At 44.7% G+C, this 16,880-nt stretch overlaps 1 protein-coding gene across 4 annotated transcripts in view; it reads right to left on the reverse strand.

Moving 5' to 3' along the window:
* Positions 1–3,355: 3,355 nt before the first annotated feature.
* The window catches only part of EPHX3 (epoxide hydrolase 3), a 38,789-nt gene continuing 25,264 nt past the window's right edge, over positions 3,356–16,880 (reverse strand). For 3 of the 4 annotated variants that reach the window (XM_083184925.1, XM_083184922.1, XM_083184923.1), the window contains exons 4-8: positions 12,822–12,979; positions 12,601–12,729; positions 12,361–12,464; positions 10,054–10,202; positions 3,356–8,785 (exon numbers count right to left, since the gene is read on the reverse strand). In XM_083184925.1, coding sequence (XP_083041051.1) covers positions 8,551–8,785; positions 10,054–10,202; positions 12,361–12,464; positions 12,601–12,729; positions 12,822–12,979 — 775 coding nt within the window. In that variant the 3' untranslated portion in view covers positions 3,356–8,550. The remainder of the gene's footprint in view (positions 8,786–10,053; positions 10,203–12,360; positions 12,465–12,600; positions 12,730–12,821; positions 12,980–16,880) is intronic. The other variant, XM_083184924.1, reaches the window with a different exon arrangement.

The following is a 16,880-nucleotide window of genomic DNA, read 5'->3' on the forward strand; positions in this document are numbered from 1 at the left end:
GTCCCTTCTGCCTTAGTGATAGAGCTGGCTCTGCCACTTGAGCCATTCCATAAACCTGTACACCTTACAGAGGAAGATGGTGGTTGGATTCCAGGAGGAAATCTACATTGAGATTTTAAGTTTCATTGTAACTACTAAAGCATTGATACAAAAGTTAAGGCATTAATAAACTTGGGTCACTCCCAATGCGCAGTGTATTCCAGGTGAGTAACCGTGTGAGGTGCTCCCCACACATCACTGAAAAGAATGTTCGGTTAAATACCCCCGGGCGCTGATATATGATATAAAAGGTGTATGGTCACATTCCTTATTTGATGAGATTGATTTCTCAATCCTCCAGAAGTCTACTTCATGTCATAAGTCTTTAAAAGGCATCTGTTCTCCAGAAGAAGGACACATCTTACCTCTGATTAAACGGGTGTGGTACAGGGGTCCGACAGTCGGGATCCCGATAGTCATTAGCCCGATGTCGAGATCCCGACTGGCCGGACCCAGACAGCATGGTGAGCGCAGTGGCGTAACTATAGCTCCGCAGCCCCCACGGTGGCGAGGGGCGCAGAGAAATTGGGGGGGCTATAGTTACCCGCAGTCTGCGTCTCGCCCAGCTCTCTGTCGGGACCTTCCTGACGTCACGGTCCCGGCCGGCTCCTGCTGCAATGAAAACTGACAATTAGAAAATGGCTGCCCCCATACTGCAGACAGTTTTCTGTCTGCAGTATGGGGGCAGCCATTTTATAAGAGTCCGTTTTTATTGTAGCAGCAGGAGCCGGCCGGGACCGTGACGTCAGGAAGGTCCCGACAGAGAGCCGGGCGAGACGCAGACCGCGGGTAAGAAGGGGGGGGCAGGTTAGGTGCGGCGGGGGGGCGCTAAATAGTTAGTTACGCCCCTGGGTGAGCGTGCTGTGCGGGCACAGTGGCTTGCTACGCGAGCCACCTATTCTATTCTCCCTCTATGGGGGTCGTGGACCCCCACGAGGGAAAATAGCAGGTGGCCGTCGGGAACCCGGCTATCAGTGTTTTGACAGTCGGGATCCCGACGTTGGGTAAATGCCTGTCAGGATACCGACTGTCGGGACCCCCTCCGGCACCCGATTAAACACAAGATGTTGTTTTCTCCTTTCTTTGCACTCTTATGCACATATATACAAACAGAAAAAGATGACTCTCTGGGGGAAATTTACTAAAGGAAATTTGTAAAAAATAGGTGTAAAAATAGGTGTATTTGTATCCAGAAATACACTTATTTTTGATATTATCTATCCCAAAAATACAGCAATTCGTATTCGTATTGATATGCTATCAATAAGAATACGAATTGCCGTATTAACAGGATAGTAAATGTAAAAAATAAGTGTATTTCTGAATACAAATACACCTATTTTGTACACATTTCCTTTAGTAAATTTCCCCCTCTATGTTGGGGCACAACTTATTAAAATGTATTAATTTTTAATGATATACGTTAAAAATAGGACTCGCAAAAATCCCTCCAAACATAGTCTGTCTCTTTGATGGTAACAAAGGGAGAGGGCAAAATATATTTAAACTGTAAATAATGATAAATGTGGTAAAACAGAACATTTCTAATTAATGTGTTAAAAATATATCTAAATCGATGAGGATAAATATTATAAGTGATATAAATGAAAATGTGTGTCAGCCTCGGTCAGACATGATCTCAATATAGGGATATTCTCCCCTGAGGAGGAATTAATAACGTTACATTTAGTCAGTGCTAGTCGCTTTTCCTTGTGTGTACTCTTATGCACATGCAATCGCCAAGAACATGCAATTTGCAAGGAATGATGGAAAGGAGATTATAGTGTCATTGTTTGTAATAAAACAAATCTGAAGTATACATTTTCATATAGAACAATCACTTTAAAATACAAGTGAGAAACGTGGTTATCCATAAAGAAATGAGGAAGGATTATCTAGTGGCTCATCGGAGGTAACATTTGTCCTTTTCCTGCAGAGCAGATGCCTTTTCAAGACTCTGGGCCCGATGCATCAAGCTTCAAAAAGTGATAAAATGGAGAGTGATAAACATCAGAGGTGATGAGCCGATACTTATCAGGAGGTGGTTACACCGGTGATACATAATTGATGGTAGAACACCGCTATTAACTGGATCGATTGGGGAACATCAATGATGAATGGATTAGAGGTTGAACACCGATGATGACTGGATTGATGGTGGGACACCAATGATGACTGGATCGATGGTGCAACACTAATGATGACTGGATCAAAGGTGGAACACTGATGATGAATGGATCGATGCTGGGACACCAATGAAGTCAGATGGCACTGCAGATGGAAAAGGTGCAGGTCTCTCTGACAGGATTGTAATCCTCAGGAGATGGCAACCTGGAAGCTGTGAGGCAGGAGAGAAACAATAGCACTGACTGTGGAAGTGCTTTCCAGGAATACTTATACTCGCTGGGGAGCGATGATTGGTTTAGACAATCAGCTGAACACAGGCTGCAGATGATTGGCTGTGGAGACTCATGTGACTATGCCAAACATGGCTGCACCCATGTTTGGATTCTGGAGGGAAAGTCCATTTGTAGCAAACATGTTTGCGAGCTGTGATAATGGTGGTGGCACCGGTGTCTGCAGGGAGCCAGACATGACATCCGTCAGGACAGAAAGGACATGCTGTAGAGCCGCAGCGTCAGTGGCACTGAGTGACCTCTGGAGAGACTGTGGAAGCACTGTGCTGCGTACCACATGCAAACAGTGCAAATGATGAGGGTCTTTCTGGTTCACATACAAAGCTGCAATACGTGTGCATTAAACGCCGCCCGCCCTGCAAATGTCCCCGCACACATGTGAATGGATGTTTTGCATAAACATCCATTTGCAGGTGGAGCGAATCATTCAATGGTCGCCGAACATCTAATGATTTCTTTCAGTGCGACACTCTCTGGTGTCTTATACCTGCATGCTCCCTGTACGAGAAGAGGGCGGGCAGTTGACTTCAAATAACCGCCCCCCCCGCACTATCGCTCAATTACCATCAGAACGCACAGAGTTTTCATGGGAACGCCTTTGAAGCACTGGGCATTCCCATGGGCACAGCCCCTCACCGCCACCCCACGCCCGCACTGTCCCGTGCCATCAGATCAGTTACTATGCAAGTCGCTGAGTCTGTGGCCCACATCAGTATGCGCATGCGCTGACTGAAAACATCGCTCCCCTGTGCGGACGCGCGGGGGAGCCATTCATTCAGAATGACCCCTGATACCTTGACCTGGAATGCAGAGACAGCCTAGAGGTAAATATGTGTGCTCATACCCTCCAACATGACCCATTGCATTCGGTACACAATGCTCTGTTCCTGGATGTCCCTGGTAATGTATGATTGTCATCACCTGTGTTGAAACAACCTTCTCGTCAATTACCTAATTCCACACAGGTGCTGGCAATCCTACATTACCAGGGAAGTCCAGGAGCAGAGCATTGTGTACTGAATGCAATGGGTCATGTTGGAGGGTATGTGTGCTTAGTTTCCTGAATGGTGACACTCTGCACCTATCTCTCTGAGAACTACTCATCATGTAGGGTAAATCTTTGTTGGAGAGTATGGGTATTTGTCTCATGTCATGACTATTACTGGCCCACTTGCCATCCAACAACCTTTCCTCTGATCTCTTGATTGCCTTGTTGTTAAATCTTTACACGAGTGGTTTGCAACCTCGGTCCTCAAATACCCCCAACAGTTCATGTTTTTCAGGCCACCCAGCAGGTGCACTGACATATTTTAAAAGATCCACAGGTGGAGACCTAGAAAACGTGCACTGTTGGGGGTACTTGAGGAGCGAGGTTGGGAACCGCTTCTCTACACAATCCCAGGCAGTAACTGGAGAAAACCCCGTGGACTTTTTTGTTGTTACTGGAATGATTTTTGTTAATTAGAAATAAAAAGCAATAACAAAGTTTGAATTAATCCGATAATCACGATAAATCGGCTACATTGATAAAAAAGTGAACAGATTAGATAAGTATAACAGTCCAGGTTTTAAGGGTAGCCATACTTGCGAAAAGGTGATTTAATTATTTATTTACAAGGACTGACTACATGGGCCAAGTGGTTGTTATCGGACATCAAATCCTGTTTCTATGTTTAACCATCTGTGCTCAAGCATGGATATCCTTAAAATATGGACTATCAGAGTGTCTTATAGATGGAGGTCACTGGATCATCACGATGACTGACATTACACACTGATGATGGATCCTCAATGGTACCTGAATGCTGCTTAGTCTATGTTGTCCAGCCAAATGGCAATGTATAATGACAATGCAGCGCACATGGAGATCAGATGCCTCTGTCACCATAGTTACAGGTTTTTGTGGCTTTAGTATTGGGCCGAGGATGCTGACATGAGGTAATGGGCTGGGTACGAGATCACGGCGGTCAGGATCCCAAAAGAAGACTTATAGCATCATCCCGACTCACAATCCTGAATAATCCCAGTATTTTTACCCTACCACTCCTAACCTCCCCTTCTACAGCCTAGCCCCCATGCCCCCGTTTCCAATGCCTAATCCTGTGTGCTCTCATGCAGACTTTTCTACAATTGTAAACCACACGTTTTAGAACCATTACAACGTTGCACTGCCCAATATAATGCATTTATTAGTGAAGTACTGTCACAGCAAAGTCAATTTGGTGCCCCTATTGATAGCTGCCCTGAACAAATTTCCACCTTCGTTCGAGCGGCTCATTGTTCTAGGGGAGAGCTTAGGTTCTATTTTGTCTCATACCGATTGACGTGTTCTTCGGTCAGTCCATTGTATCTGTAATATTGGTCTCCAGCACCTGGCTCGCCTCTCTCCTTGATCACTTCTCCAGGCTTAGTAAACCCCTTTATTCCAAATATACCCATCACCATGCTCCCGGCCTACATCCAATCCTTTCCACTTCATTCACCTCTGAGCATCTCCCCTCATGCAGGATACTGCTATTTGGCTGCCAGGATGTGACTGTAGGCCTGTCCTTAGCAACATCAGTAACTATGGAAACAATCCGTTCACCATATGCTTCCATGGTTATCACTTAATAGATTCCTTTTTGATTTCCACAACTAACAGAAACAAGAACTATATCCCGTTCTTTCCTTCTGCTGAACAGAAACACAACCTGTGCTATATCTGCCCTGCCAACATGCTGATAGAATCACCTGTACTTCCCTGTACCGTTACTGTGGCCTCTTTCTTACTGCCACATCCAGCTTTTGGCTCTGCTCTTAGATGCAGAAGAACTTAGATGCAGTTCTTTACCGGTCACCCATTAATGTAGATCCATTAGCTCACTCTCTACTAGAGCAGTTTTCCATTGAGAATCCTTGTGTCACTCCCCCGTCACTGCTCAGCTCTCAGACACATGCACCACTCTGATTGGGCTACTCTAGACCAATGAATTTATCTTGTACAACCACTTCTGCCACCACTGCTCCTTCTCTGGAAGCGTCTAATATTTACCCATCTCCCAATCTTTATTCATATATAAAAAAAAAATGTTTATTTGAAGGGGACCATAAAACTCTGCATCATCAAAGAAAAATAATTAAAGAAAATAATACAAATGATATAAGAAATCAGAACAAAGACATACAATGCTGATGAGATGTACAGAGGAGACATATAGTAGAGCCCTGTGCATGAAAGCTTGCACGCTAGAGAGAAGATGAGGTCATTGCAGCAACAATAGGAGCTAGTGGGGCTCAGTGTGGAGAAGAGGCCATAGCGGATAGGACAGAGCAGTATCAGGTGAGCGTAGAGCTACAGGAAGTGCTGGCTTGGATGGAGAATCTGGATAGGAGAAGAGACTTCCATAATTTGGCATCAGTGTAGTGTTGGAGAGAACTGGTAATCAGAGAGGAGGCAAGGCTTTGTTCATAGACAGATCTAAGAGGATGACTATGGTGTTATGCGGTCACAGATGGATGATGTGAAGGCATTTAGGAATGCTCTAACAGTGAGGGCAGGCAGTCAGAATGGAGCTCTGCAGATAATAGAGAGACAGTGTAGACAGGTGCCCATACACGTACCATTTACCCGGTACTTATTGTGCATGCACAACGATGCTATTTTAGCACAAAAAGTACCGGGTAATTGGTACGTGTATGGGCACCTTAAGATCGGTCTCAATGTGGCATTTAGCAGACTGTATCAGGTACAGCTGGGTGAGGCCAAGGGCAGCTACTAAGGTTAGACAACGGAGTATCTTCCCAATGTTTCCGAGAGACCCTGACACTGCATGCTGAGTGCAGTAATCAAATGTGACGGTGGTCGCTGGTAAATAGTATCACCCTCATAAACCAAATCATATTATATTACATTAGCTATACTAAATTATCACCGTCTATTCCAATATTCACAGACAGCTACACAGACTAGAAGCTTTTTCCACCAGGAAAGAGGGCAATCATTTCCAAAGCAAAACCATGCCCTGAAAGGGATTGCCCCTTTAAAAAAAGTCAGAGTTTGACCGGCATCCCGCCCGGCCGCTGAACTCGGACAGCAAAACATATGGCCCCATATGTAAGAATGTAATCACTGCAGTTTAAATAAATAATATAGGGGCCTATGTACAAAACCTTGGAGATATAAAATGGACGATAAAGTACCAACCAACCAGCTACTGTCATTTTTAAAATACAGCCTGTAATTTGACAGTTAGGGGCTGTATGGCTAGTACCTTATCTCTCCCCAAGACTTCGTACTGTATATAGGCCATATTCTGATTCACTCAAAAAGGCAAATTCCTTCTTAAATGGACAAAACCATGTGCACTGCAGGTGGGGCAGATGTAACATGTGCAGAGAGAATTAGATTTGGTGAGTTATTTTGTTTCTGTGCAGGGAAAATACTGTCTGCTTTATTCTTACACTGCAATATAGATCTCACTTTGAAATAAAACCCCACCCAAATCTAACTCTCTCTGCACCTGTTACATCTGCCCCAACTGCAGTGCACATGATATGGTCCATTTGAGAAGGATTTTGCCTTTGCGAGTGAACCAAAATAAGCACCATAGGCCCATAAGTGTCAGGTTGCGTATTAACCTCACACAAATAACCAATGTTTGGTACGAGGTTTTGGGTAGTCTACTGATCGAAATGGCTTGGGTCAGGCATGTCCAAACTGTGGCCCTATGACTGTTGTGAAACTACACATCCCAGCATGCCTTGCCATAGTTTTAGCATTCCCTAGTAGCAAAACTGTGGCAAGGCATGATGGGACTTGTAGTTTCACAACAGCTGGAGGGCCATAGTTTGGACGTGCCTGGCTTAGGTTCACATAGGAAATAGGTTGACATGGCTAAGGTCGACAGGGTTGGAAGGTCGACAAGCATTAGGTCAACAATGGGAAGGTCGGCAGGCAAATGGTTGACATGATTTTTCACAGTATGTCAGCTCAACAAAAAAAGTAAAGACCTTAGCCATTAGCCATGCCGGCCTATTTCAGGTGTTGACCTAATTACCATATCCTGCTTGGTACCAGCTATATTCCAGCGGTCACGTGCGATCCTGTCTGCGTGCCAATGTGATAAGTACTCCAGTCCCATGGAGCAATTATGGGATCTGTGAACACCGCTACATTGAGCAATATCCAGCGCCCTGTGCAATACTAGTTGGGAAGAATACTGTATGTGCAGCGCCGTCCTTCTGATCTGAGCGCTGCTTGAGCCTTTGTAACATCAGCTGAAGGCGCTCCATTGCTACTGAGTACACAATACCCTGATAGGCTGGATAAGCGCACAGTGTATACCTAGCTGAGCCTGCTCATCACGTCCGGTTATCCAATTATAGTGCTCAGCATCATGGTTTGCTGGACCATCACAGCACAACGCTCCAGAGGCTGGGTATTTGTAGAACATAAGCCTTTGTCTACAAACTAGTTTGAAGCCCATTCCATAAATATATTATAGCGGAATCCCGATGCTTGTTCTGCAATCACAGGCATGTCATTCTGTCGCAGTCCCATCTGAAGTCCCATGCCAACATCCACTAGTATTCAGTCATCGGGCACCTCAGTGCGCCTACACGGACTTCAGCCGTCCACTTGTTAGAGCAGTCTCCATCAACAGTACCAGCAATTGCACCAGCCACAAACTTGTAGAACATCCTACAGAATCTGACTGATCTCAGAATAGGCTGAACTCAGAATAGGATGCAAGTCCACAGCACATTTATTCCACATCAGAATGCCCACTGCCACCCAGTAATGCCCAACCAGCTGCAGTTGAAAAGCCAATGATATGCAAATGACTAAGAATCGCTCTTCGTTTAATATCGGTGTGACATATAAGCACTTTGGAGTCGCTGTTCCCTCACTATCCCCATATCTCTATATACAGGTTAGGATAGAGTGAGCAGTGGTTTATACAGAGGTTAACACTATTTACAGATCTCTATGTACCAGTTATGGAGTGAGTAGTGGTTTATACAGAGGTTACCGCCATCCCTTGATCAGGTACAGTAGTTGTTTATGCAGAGGAAACCACGATCCCCAGAGTTCTATGTACAAGTCTTCAGGTCAGTGCGAGGACATCGGGATCTCCTGCCTCAAGAAGTCCCTCATTATCCTGTTTACCTCCTCCGGCTGGTCTTGTTGCAGCCAGTGACTGGCGTTTTGAATAATTTCAGCTTGGAAGGGTGCATGGACGTATTGCTGCATTTCTGGGACCATTGCAGCCTCAAGGAAATGGTCATTTTCACCCCACAGCAACAATGTGGGAACAAGAACATCCTGCGCTTTCACCGGGAAGAACCTGCAGAGACAAGTTTCACTGTATCAATGGACGAGGAGGCTACTGACTGATGTTAGATGGACCGAAACCAAATAAAAACAAAACACAAATATGTCGTTTACATGAGGGGTAATTCAGACCTGATCGCATGCCCGCAAACTCGCATGGAGGCTGATTATCGATACTCTGCGCATGTGTAGGGTTCATAGTACGCATGCGCGAGGCCATTTTGTAATGAAATGGCAGCACAGATGGTGTAATGGTTAGCAATACTGTCTCCCAGTGCTGAGGTCATGGGTTCAATACCCACCATGGCCCTAACTGTGCGGAGTTTGTATATTCTCCCCGTGCTTGCGTGGGTTTCCTCCGGGTTCTCCGGTTTCCTTACACAATCCAAAAATATACTGTAGGCTAATTGGCTCCCAACAAAATACACCCTAGAATGTCTGTGTGTGCGTTTACATGTGGTAGGGAATATAGATTGTAAGCTCCACTGGGGCAGGGAATGAGGTGAATGGGCAGATATCCTCTGTAAAGCGCTGCGGAATCTGTGTGCGCTATATAAGAAACTGGTAATAAATAAATGAATGAAATCCTGCTATTTCTATATGCACACCGGTCACAAGGTGATTGACAAGAAGTAGGGTTCTGGGGGGTAAAAACGGCCGTTTAGTTGGAGTGCTGAGGTAACTGCTAGGAGGGCCGGAGTGTCAGGGGAAACGCAGGCATGCTTCAGTGATGTAGGAAGCAGGCCGGATATGCCAGTTGTCATTGCAGCCACCGAGTAAATCCAGGGCTACACAGCAGCTGCACTGAGTTATGCCCAGTGTAAAGGTCATTCGATGGTGGCCTGTTACAATGGGTTTTGGACATAGTTTTGTGGCTGCAAATAGAGGTGTAGCCAGTATACATCCATTTGCACAGTGAGCACATTCATTCACAAAGTGGGATTTCATTCTATCGTTTCACTGAACGCTGCCCGCTGCAAATTCGTCAATCAGATCTGAATCGAGCCCTTGGAACTTTTTTTGGGGGGGGAGGACAATACCATGCACAACAAAGGCCCATGCAAAGAGCCTATGACTACATAGGAGTCAAAACATTATGACCACTCCAGTATATTTGGCAGGTGGTCACATTGCTTTATCTCAACAATGTACATGTGCGTATCTATGTATGCGTATATGTCAGTTTTATATATAGGAATGTCGGACAGCTTGCAGTTACATTCCGTGTTGGTTAAATCATCTGCTTTCTGTCTGTTTGTATCAAGCCCCAGCTTATCTCACCCAAACAGGTTCCTGTAGTAATTAAGAGGGGGTGTTAAGGCTCCCCTCTGGGATGGGCGGTACAGAAAGGCTTCTACTTCTTCCTTAGTCAGCCTCCGCTCTTCATTCTGGATCCCCATGGTGGCATCTACCAGAGGCTTCCGTATGTACTGTACAAAATCAAGTTACAGCTGGTCAGATGATCCAGTGGTGGACACGGGGCAGCTGTAATGGCTGCTTATCACAGATATCTTATGCTAACAATTCTCATTAATACATAGTGCACTGGGTTTATCTGCCGGCTTACAGAATTGCTCACATCTCTACGTCTGCACCGCCACTCTGTTACATGCATGGTTCCACACACACCATCATTACCAGTGCGCATTTACAAAACAGGAAAACATGTATCTTCAGTCACAATCAACCCTGCGCGCAGTCCACAGTTCTGTTGGAAAACCAGTGACCTGAAGTTTCTACTTAGCCTCGGTACAAATGCCCAGTTACAATCTCATATGTCCTTTCTGCCATAACTGAATTGTGCACAACTCAGCAGCGCCTGTACATGCATACGCTCGTCTTTGGCACATGTGTAATGTGAAAATATGCTGGTAACTCTACCATATGTCCACCTGTGTGTCAGCAGCTGTTCTCAGCACACAAACCAGGAGAATGCTGGATAAATCTAGTTAGTCACCAGGCAGGGCCAGTGTATTCTCCACTGAGATCGCAAATCTCCCTGTGTGTAGGCCCCTCAAAGACCTAATTCAGACCTGAGTGCAGGGCACTTCTGTTTGAAAATGGGCAAAACAATGTTGCACTGCAGGTGGGGCAGATGTAACATGTTCAAAGATTGGGGCGAGTTCTTTTGTTTCTGTGCTGGCTGCTTTATTTTTACACTTCAATTTAGATATCAATTTGAACACACCCCACCCAAATCTAACTCTCTCTTCACATGTTACATCTACCCCACCTGCAGTGCAGCATGGTTTTGTCCATTTGCAAACAAACTGTGCCGTGCACCTGCCATCATTAATGTCTGTCAATGGTTAGGCATAGTGTTTCTGTACACAGGGGCAGGTCGTTGCGATCTTGAGCCTTTTCCATCAGATAATGGATAATAAACTACAATAATTAATGGAAAATGGAACAAAAATGTCCAAAGGTGATTGTTAATACAGTGGCCATAATTGGGCTGTGATTTCAGGGCTCTCAGCACCTGGAAGGGACAGGATACAGTCACAGAGAATCAGTAAGTTATTGGAGAATTGATAGTATAGTAACAATACTGAGGTACCCCATTTCATATAGGCCAATCCATCGGACGGATCATTACACTTGTCCAATCACCATATTATTCGGCAGTACATTTTTTTTAAAGAACAATTTTGATTTGCCAGTGTTAGAGTAACAACATGGCAGCCAAGATGTTGCCCGAGGGTCTCCATACAGAGCAATATTACCAGCATGGTAATAACTGAAATCTAAATTGCAGTGTAAAAATAGAGCAGCCAGTATTTACCCTGCACAGAAACAAATAACTCGCCAAAATCTAATTCTCTCTGCACACATTACATCTGCCCCACCTGCAGTGCACATGGTTTTGTCCATTTGAGAAGGAATTTGCCTTTGCGAGTGAACCAGAATATGAGCCAATATACACAACGTCAACACTAGAAAAAGGTTGACGTGAGCAAACAGTTGACACATGAAAAGATCAACAGTATTTCTTCACTTTTTTGGTACCAAAGTCGACACCCGGGCACACACCAATTAGTGCAGGGCAGGCTTCACCATTCTTCATAGGAGCCCAGCATTGTATGTTCTAATAACATCACCAGCCTTTCATATTGACAATGTTATTGGTATAGAACCCCACAATTTAGTTGCCCTGGGGCAACCGCAAATGTGGATATGGCCCTGCGATTTGCATATGGTTACTGACCATTTACAAATCCACTGCTGTTCCTATTTTCAGGCATAAACCAGGTTACGTTAAAGGAACCCATATTGTTATTTCAATATATGTCGGCACAAAATGGCTGCCGATCCTAATCCACATCAGATTGGAGCGGTTGTCGGCTGGGACTGGTGGGAAGGAGAGCCTGCCGATAGCGGTTGTCTTACAGTGTGTGTGAGGTCAGACTGAATCCACTGGGTTCTGGTCATTCATCCTAGAAGCTGAATGGTTACATATAATTCTGACTCAACTGGGCATAAATTCAGCTACTTTACTTTGAAGGAGAGCAGCTAGTTATGTGTGCTGGCCCTGTAAGAGTAAGTGAGGTGCCATGTTCTAACAGTCTACCACTCATCCTTTCTGCTCACCTCAAAGTCACCCATAGACAGGAGGATCTCTGGTAGAATAGGCAACTGAAAGAGGAAGACGTATCGGGAGGAGAAGAGTTGGGACGGATGAGACAGCACGTAATCTGTGGAGAGAGACATCGCAGAATAACATCACTGATACTTGGTTACAGCTTCCTAGCACAGAGACATCCCTGGACCGCGGTCCTTCCACCAACCCCGAGAGTACTCTTCCCCATGACTACAAAAATAATGGATCACCATGGAAGGCTGATGGGTGTGGTGCATTCATTACTATGAGTCGGGACACCATGTCACGGTGACGAACTGCAAACGTCCACGCCAAGGTGCCCCCCCAATCATGCCCGACTAGAACACAGGTTGTGTAATCTGGGTGAGAAAGAAGAGCAAGCACTTACTATGAGACACAGAAGATACAAGTGACATGCCTAAATCCCATATATAACAAACAGTGCCCTCACTCAGTCCTGTGATCAGATCCTTTACGTCCTGCAGTAAGGTCTCCATTTTGTAGTCACACAGTTCGGAAGGGGCATCAGAGCTTCCAAATCCTCTTAGATCAACCGCAACGGTGCGGTACCCCTGGGTGAATTCATCCAGTTGGTACCTCCAGGAGTACCTGCCAATATCAAGAGGGCATCAGAACGAACATTCCATATAAAATAGGAGGTGGTTCACAAACTTGTCAAAGAATTGCCTTAGTCACCTTTATTTTTATAAGTAGCTTTTTAAAGGCCTGATATTTATCACCCAATTGTGTTTTGATGGGTGTAAAGCAACTAATGCACAGTAACACAGTGTATTACACAGGCTGTTGAGGTAGGAATGGACATCGGAAGCCAACCATCAAATGATGGCAGTGCTTCCACCATTGAAACTTTCGATGCGATGGTAACTAACCATCGCATCAAAAGTATTCGATGGTGAAAACTATTTATATGACTAGCGCATACGCAAAAGCCTATATTGTTATTTGTAAGGTGGTAATTGGGTTTGGTGGCAGGGCCCAGGCTCTGAGCAACATATTACTTTATCACTGGACATTGTGTGTATAATATACATATACAATATTCACACAATGCCCAATGATAAAGTAGTATATTCATTTTGTATTCATTATTAACACTTTAACAGCAAGTAATCAAAATGTAATAAAATTAGATAAATTGTAAACTAACTCGCTTTACGTTTCACTATTTTTCCAGATAGGTAAATGTCTATTTATTAAGGCAAGTGTAACTACACACACACAAATAAGGGAGATGACCATTAGGCAGCTGCCTAGGGTGCCAGGATCTGTGGGGGCACCACTAATAATGCTACACACTAGGCCAGTGGTTCCCAACCCTGGTCCTCAAGTACCCCCAACAGTGCATGTTTTCCAGGTCTCCACACAGAATCACAAGTGCTATAATTAGCTCCACCAGTGGATCTTTTCAAATGTGCCTGAATAATGAGTGCACCTGCTGGGTGACCTGGAAAACGTGCACTGTTGGGGGTACTTGAGGACCAGGGTTGGGAACCACTGCACTAGGCGATTCTAGCTTCCATCGTCAGCTATATGGTCGCTCAGTGACCATATTGCCGGTGATACCTAGCGACCTTCGCCGTGTGTGCGCTCCCACTGCAGCCCAGCGACGGTAGCTGGTCGCAGGAACTTGCTAGAATCGCTGGTCACCAGTAAAATACTGATAACCAGCAATTCGGTCGCTGAACGACCAATCGCTAGCGACAAGGTCACGTAATATAAAAAATAGTTCACTATATATAAAAACATTAAGGTGCCCCTACACTGAGGGGATTTGGTCCAATTTTGGCCAATTGCGACCAATCGACCCGTTAAATCGGACCAAATCTCCTCTCATTGACATGCCGTTGGGTCCCGTGCGCATCGGACCCGACCAGGTGGTCGGACTGGCAGGCCGTCCACGGTCCGACCACCCGTTCCTCCTGGCGGTGAGGCGGGCCGGAAGCAGGGACGCATGCAATCCATCACAATGGATCGCATGCGTCCGTGCTTCTGGGAAGGTCCCTGCAGCTTGCAGGTTGTTGGGTGTCCGTACACTGCTGCGAGGCATCGCAGCAGTGTATGGGCACCTTTAGCTTGGTTCATTCCACTGGTACCCCAGGACTGTGTATATTGTTCCTCACTATATTCACAGAAACAGACAATCTCTGACCAACACTTCACTGATGATCATATAGTGGTTGCTGCCTGGTAATACTAATGCAGCTTATTAATGAGTGTTGTATGTGACTGACATTCACAAATATCTGTAGCTAGCTGTATTGTGTACTTATTATTATTGTAGCTTGCCTGAGCTGGTATAACATTCAGTGACGTCACTGTCTCCTCCTCTCTGAATCCTCCAGAGCTCAGTGTGTCTGTGAAATTTGCTGCTGTTTGAGTGACTGGTGCTGCAGGGTGAGGTTTGTGCTCTGATTGGCTGTCTGAGTCAGTGAGAGCCAATCAGAACTAGCAGTGGGCCCTGTTGCCTAGCAGCTACAGCAACCATAGAGAGGGAGAGGGAGGGAAGCAGAGAGAAAGTCAGACAGCCTCCAACGAACCTAGGAAGTTTCCCTGACACAGACACAGCAGCCAGGGGAGGCATATCTTTTTGGAATTACAAAAAAAAAAGCCACCATCGGTACACCATCGAATGATTAGCATTCAATGGTGACAAACATCAGAAGGTCACCATTAAATGGCAAAAACACTAACATCGAAAGAAAAACATCGATGTTTCTGAAACATCGACCATCGATGTTGAGGTGGGAGATGGGGTTCCATAAAATACTAGAAGCACAGTACAGGGCACAGAGGCAGGAAGCAGAGAGGAAGGCACAGAATATTGGCAGACGTATGAAGGTGTGAGGGAGGGAGTTCTCTGTAACACCACTTGCTATCTCTCACTATTGTGCTTCCATTGGTTGGTTTGGTTAGGCTGGCTTAGGGAATTCCCATGCCTTACTTCAACCCTTAGAAGGTTTGGGACTTACCCTGTGATGGGGTTACCTAGACATGGTGGGTAAGCCCATAACATTGGCCAAAATTATGCAAACAAACCCCTATTTATCACACTCCTAATTAGTAATGTTTGAATAGTAAATATGCATTCTTTTTCTTTGTGGATACACATAGGGCAGTACGGATGGTGTAATGGTTAGCATTACTGCCTCACAGTGCTGAGATCATGGGTTCAATTCCCACCATGGTCCTAACTGTGCGGAGTTTGTATATTCTAACCGTACTTGCGTGGATACTCCGGTTTCCTCCCACAATCCAAAATATACCTCCCAACAAAAAAAATTAACCCTACAATGTCTGTGTGTGCGTGTACATGTGGTAGGGAATATAGATTGTAAGCTCCACTGGGAAAGCGCTGCTGAATATGTGTGCGCTATATAAGAAACTGTTAAGAAATTATAATACTTAGAATATGGTGTGACATCATTGCACATGATTAGCAGACAGGAAGTGCTGCTTACAAAATGTTGCATGTTCCTCTGTTGCAGAGGAGCTGGACTGTGATATTAACATCAGCAAGTCTGTATTATCTTGGAGCGGCAGGATCTATATACATTTTTTGCATCCATGACCAAGACCACTGAACTTGCTAAAGATTCACAATCAGTATTGTCTAAGATGATGTCAGCATTGAAATCCAAGGGAAAAACCAACTGCTCACAAAAGGAAAATATTGGCAGTAATGTATACTGACAGATTGTGCTATCTGTCCATTTGTCGTGCAATGCAAAATAACAGAAAGGATTACTTGCTGAAATCTGAACTTCTGTCATGTAAACAAGTGTTCTGCTTTGTATTGTGAATAAGCTGCTCAGTTAATTGACAAATTTGCAGGTAAAACAATCAAGCGCTAGTGTATATGCTATAGAAAAAAATAAACTAAATTAAACAAATGAAAATTAACAATTAAAAAGTGTCACTTTATACTGATTTATTGTTACTTTTCATTTATTGTTTAGTTTGCATTTTGTATAGAATTCACATTTGTGCTCGTTTGTTTTTCCTGAAATCTGAACTTGTGGAGGAAGTTGTCAATTTAATGAAACATGGTCCAATAAGAAGTGCGTAGGGCAGGAAGTCTTTGCTGTGTGTAGACCGCTCATTGTACTTGGTAAACATTTTTAAAATTTCCCTGGTGCCAAGAAGTAAATCCGGCCTTTCCATTAAAGTGCTCAGGGTTCCACCACCTCTAATGGTAGGGGGAACTAATTTCCCCTTCATCCCAGCCCTGCATAGATAAGACTGTCCCAGCAGCTTCCGTTTCTGGCACAGCATATGTCATGTCAAGCCGTCAGAAGGTACTATTGCTGTGGAAATTATGCGTAAGGGGAACTACTACTGTGGGTATTGTGTATAAGCAACAATACTATGTCGCATACATTTATAAAGAGTACTACGGTGTAGCATAACATGAATAAGGACACTACTGAATGACGTAATGTGAATAAGGGGCGCTACATGCTGTGTAATGTGAATGATATTGTGCTACAAA

Source organism: Crinia signifera, chromosome 4 (genome assembly GCF_055691185.1).
Source record: "Crinia signifera chromosome 4, ASM5569118v1, whole genome shotgun sequence".
NCBI classification, from domain to species: domain Eukaryota; kingdom Metazoa; phylum Chordata; class Amphibia; order Anura; family Myobatrachidae; genus Crinia; species Crinia signifera.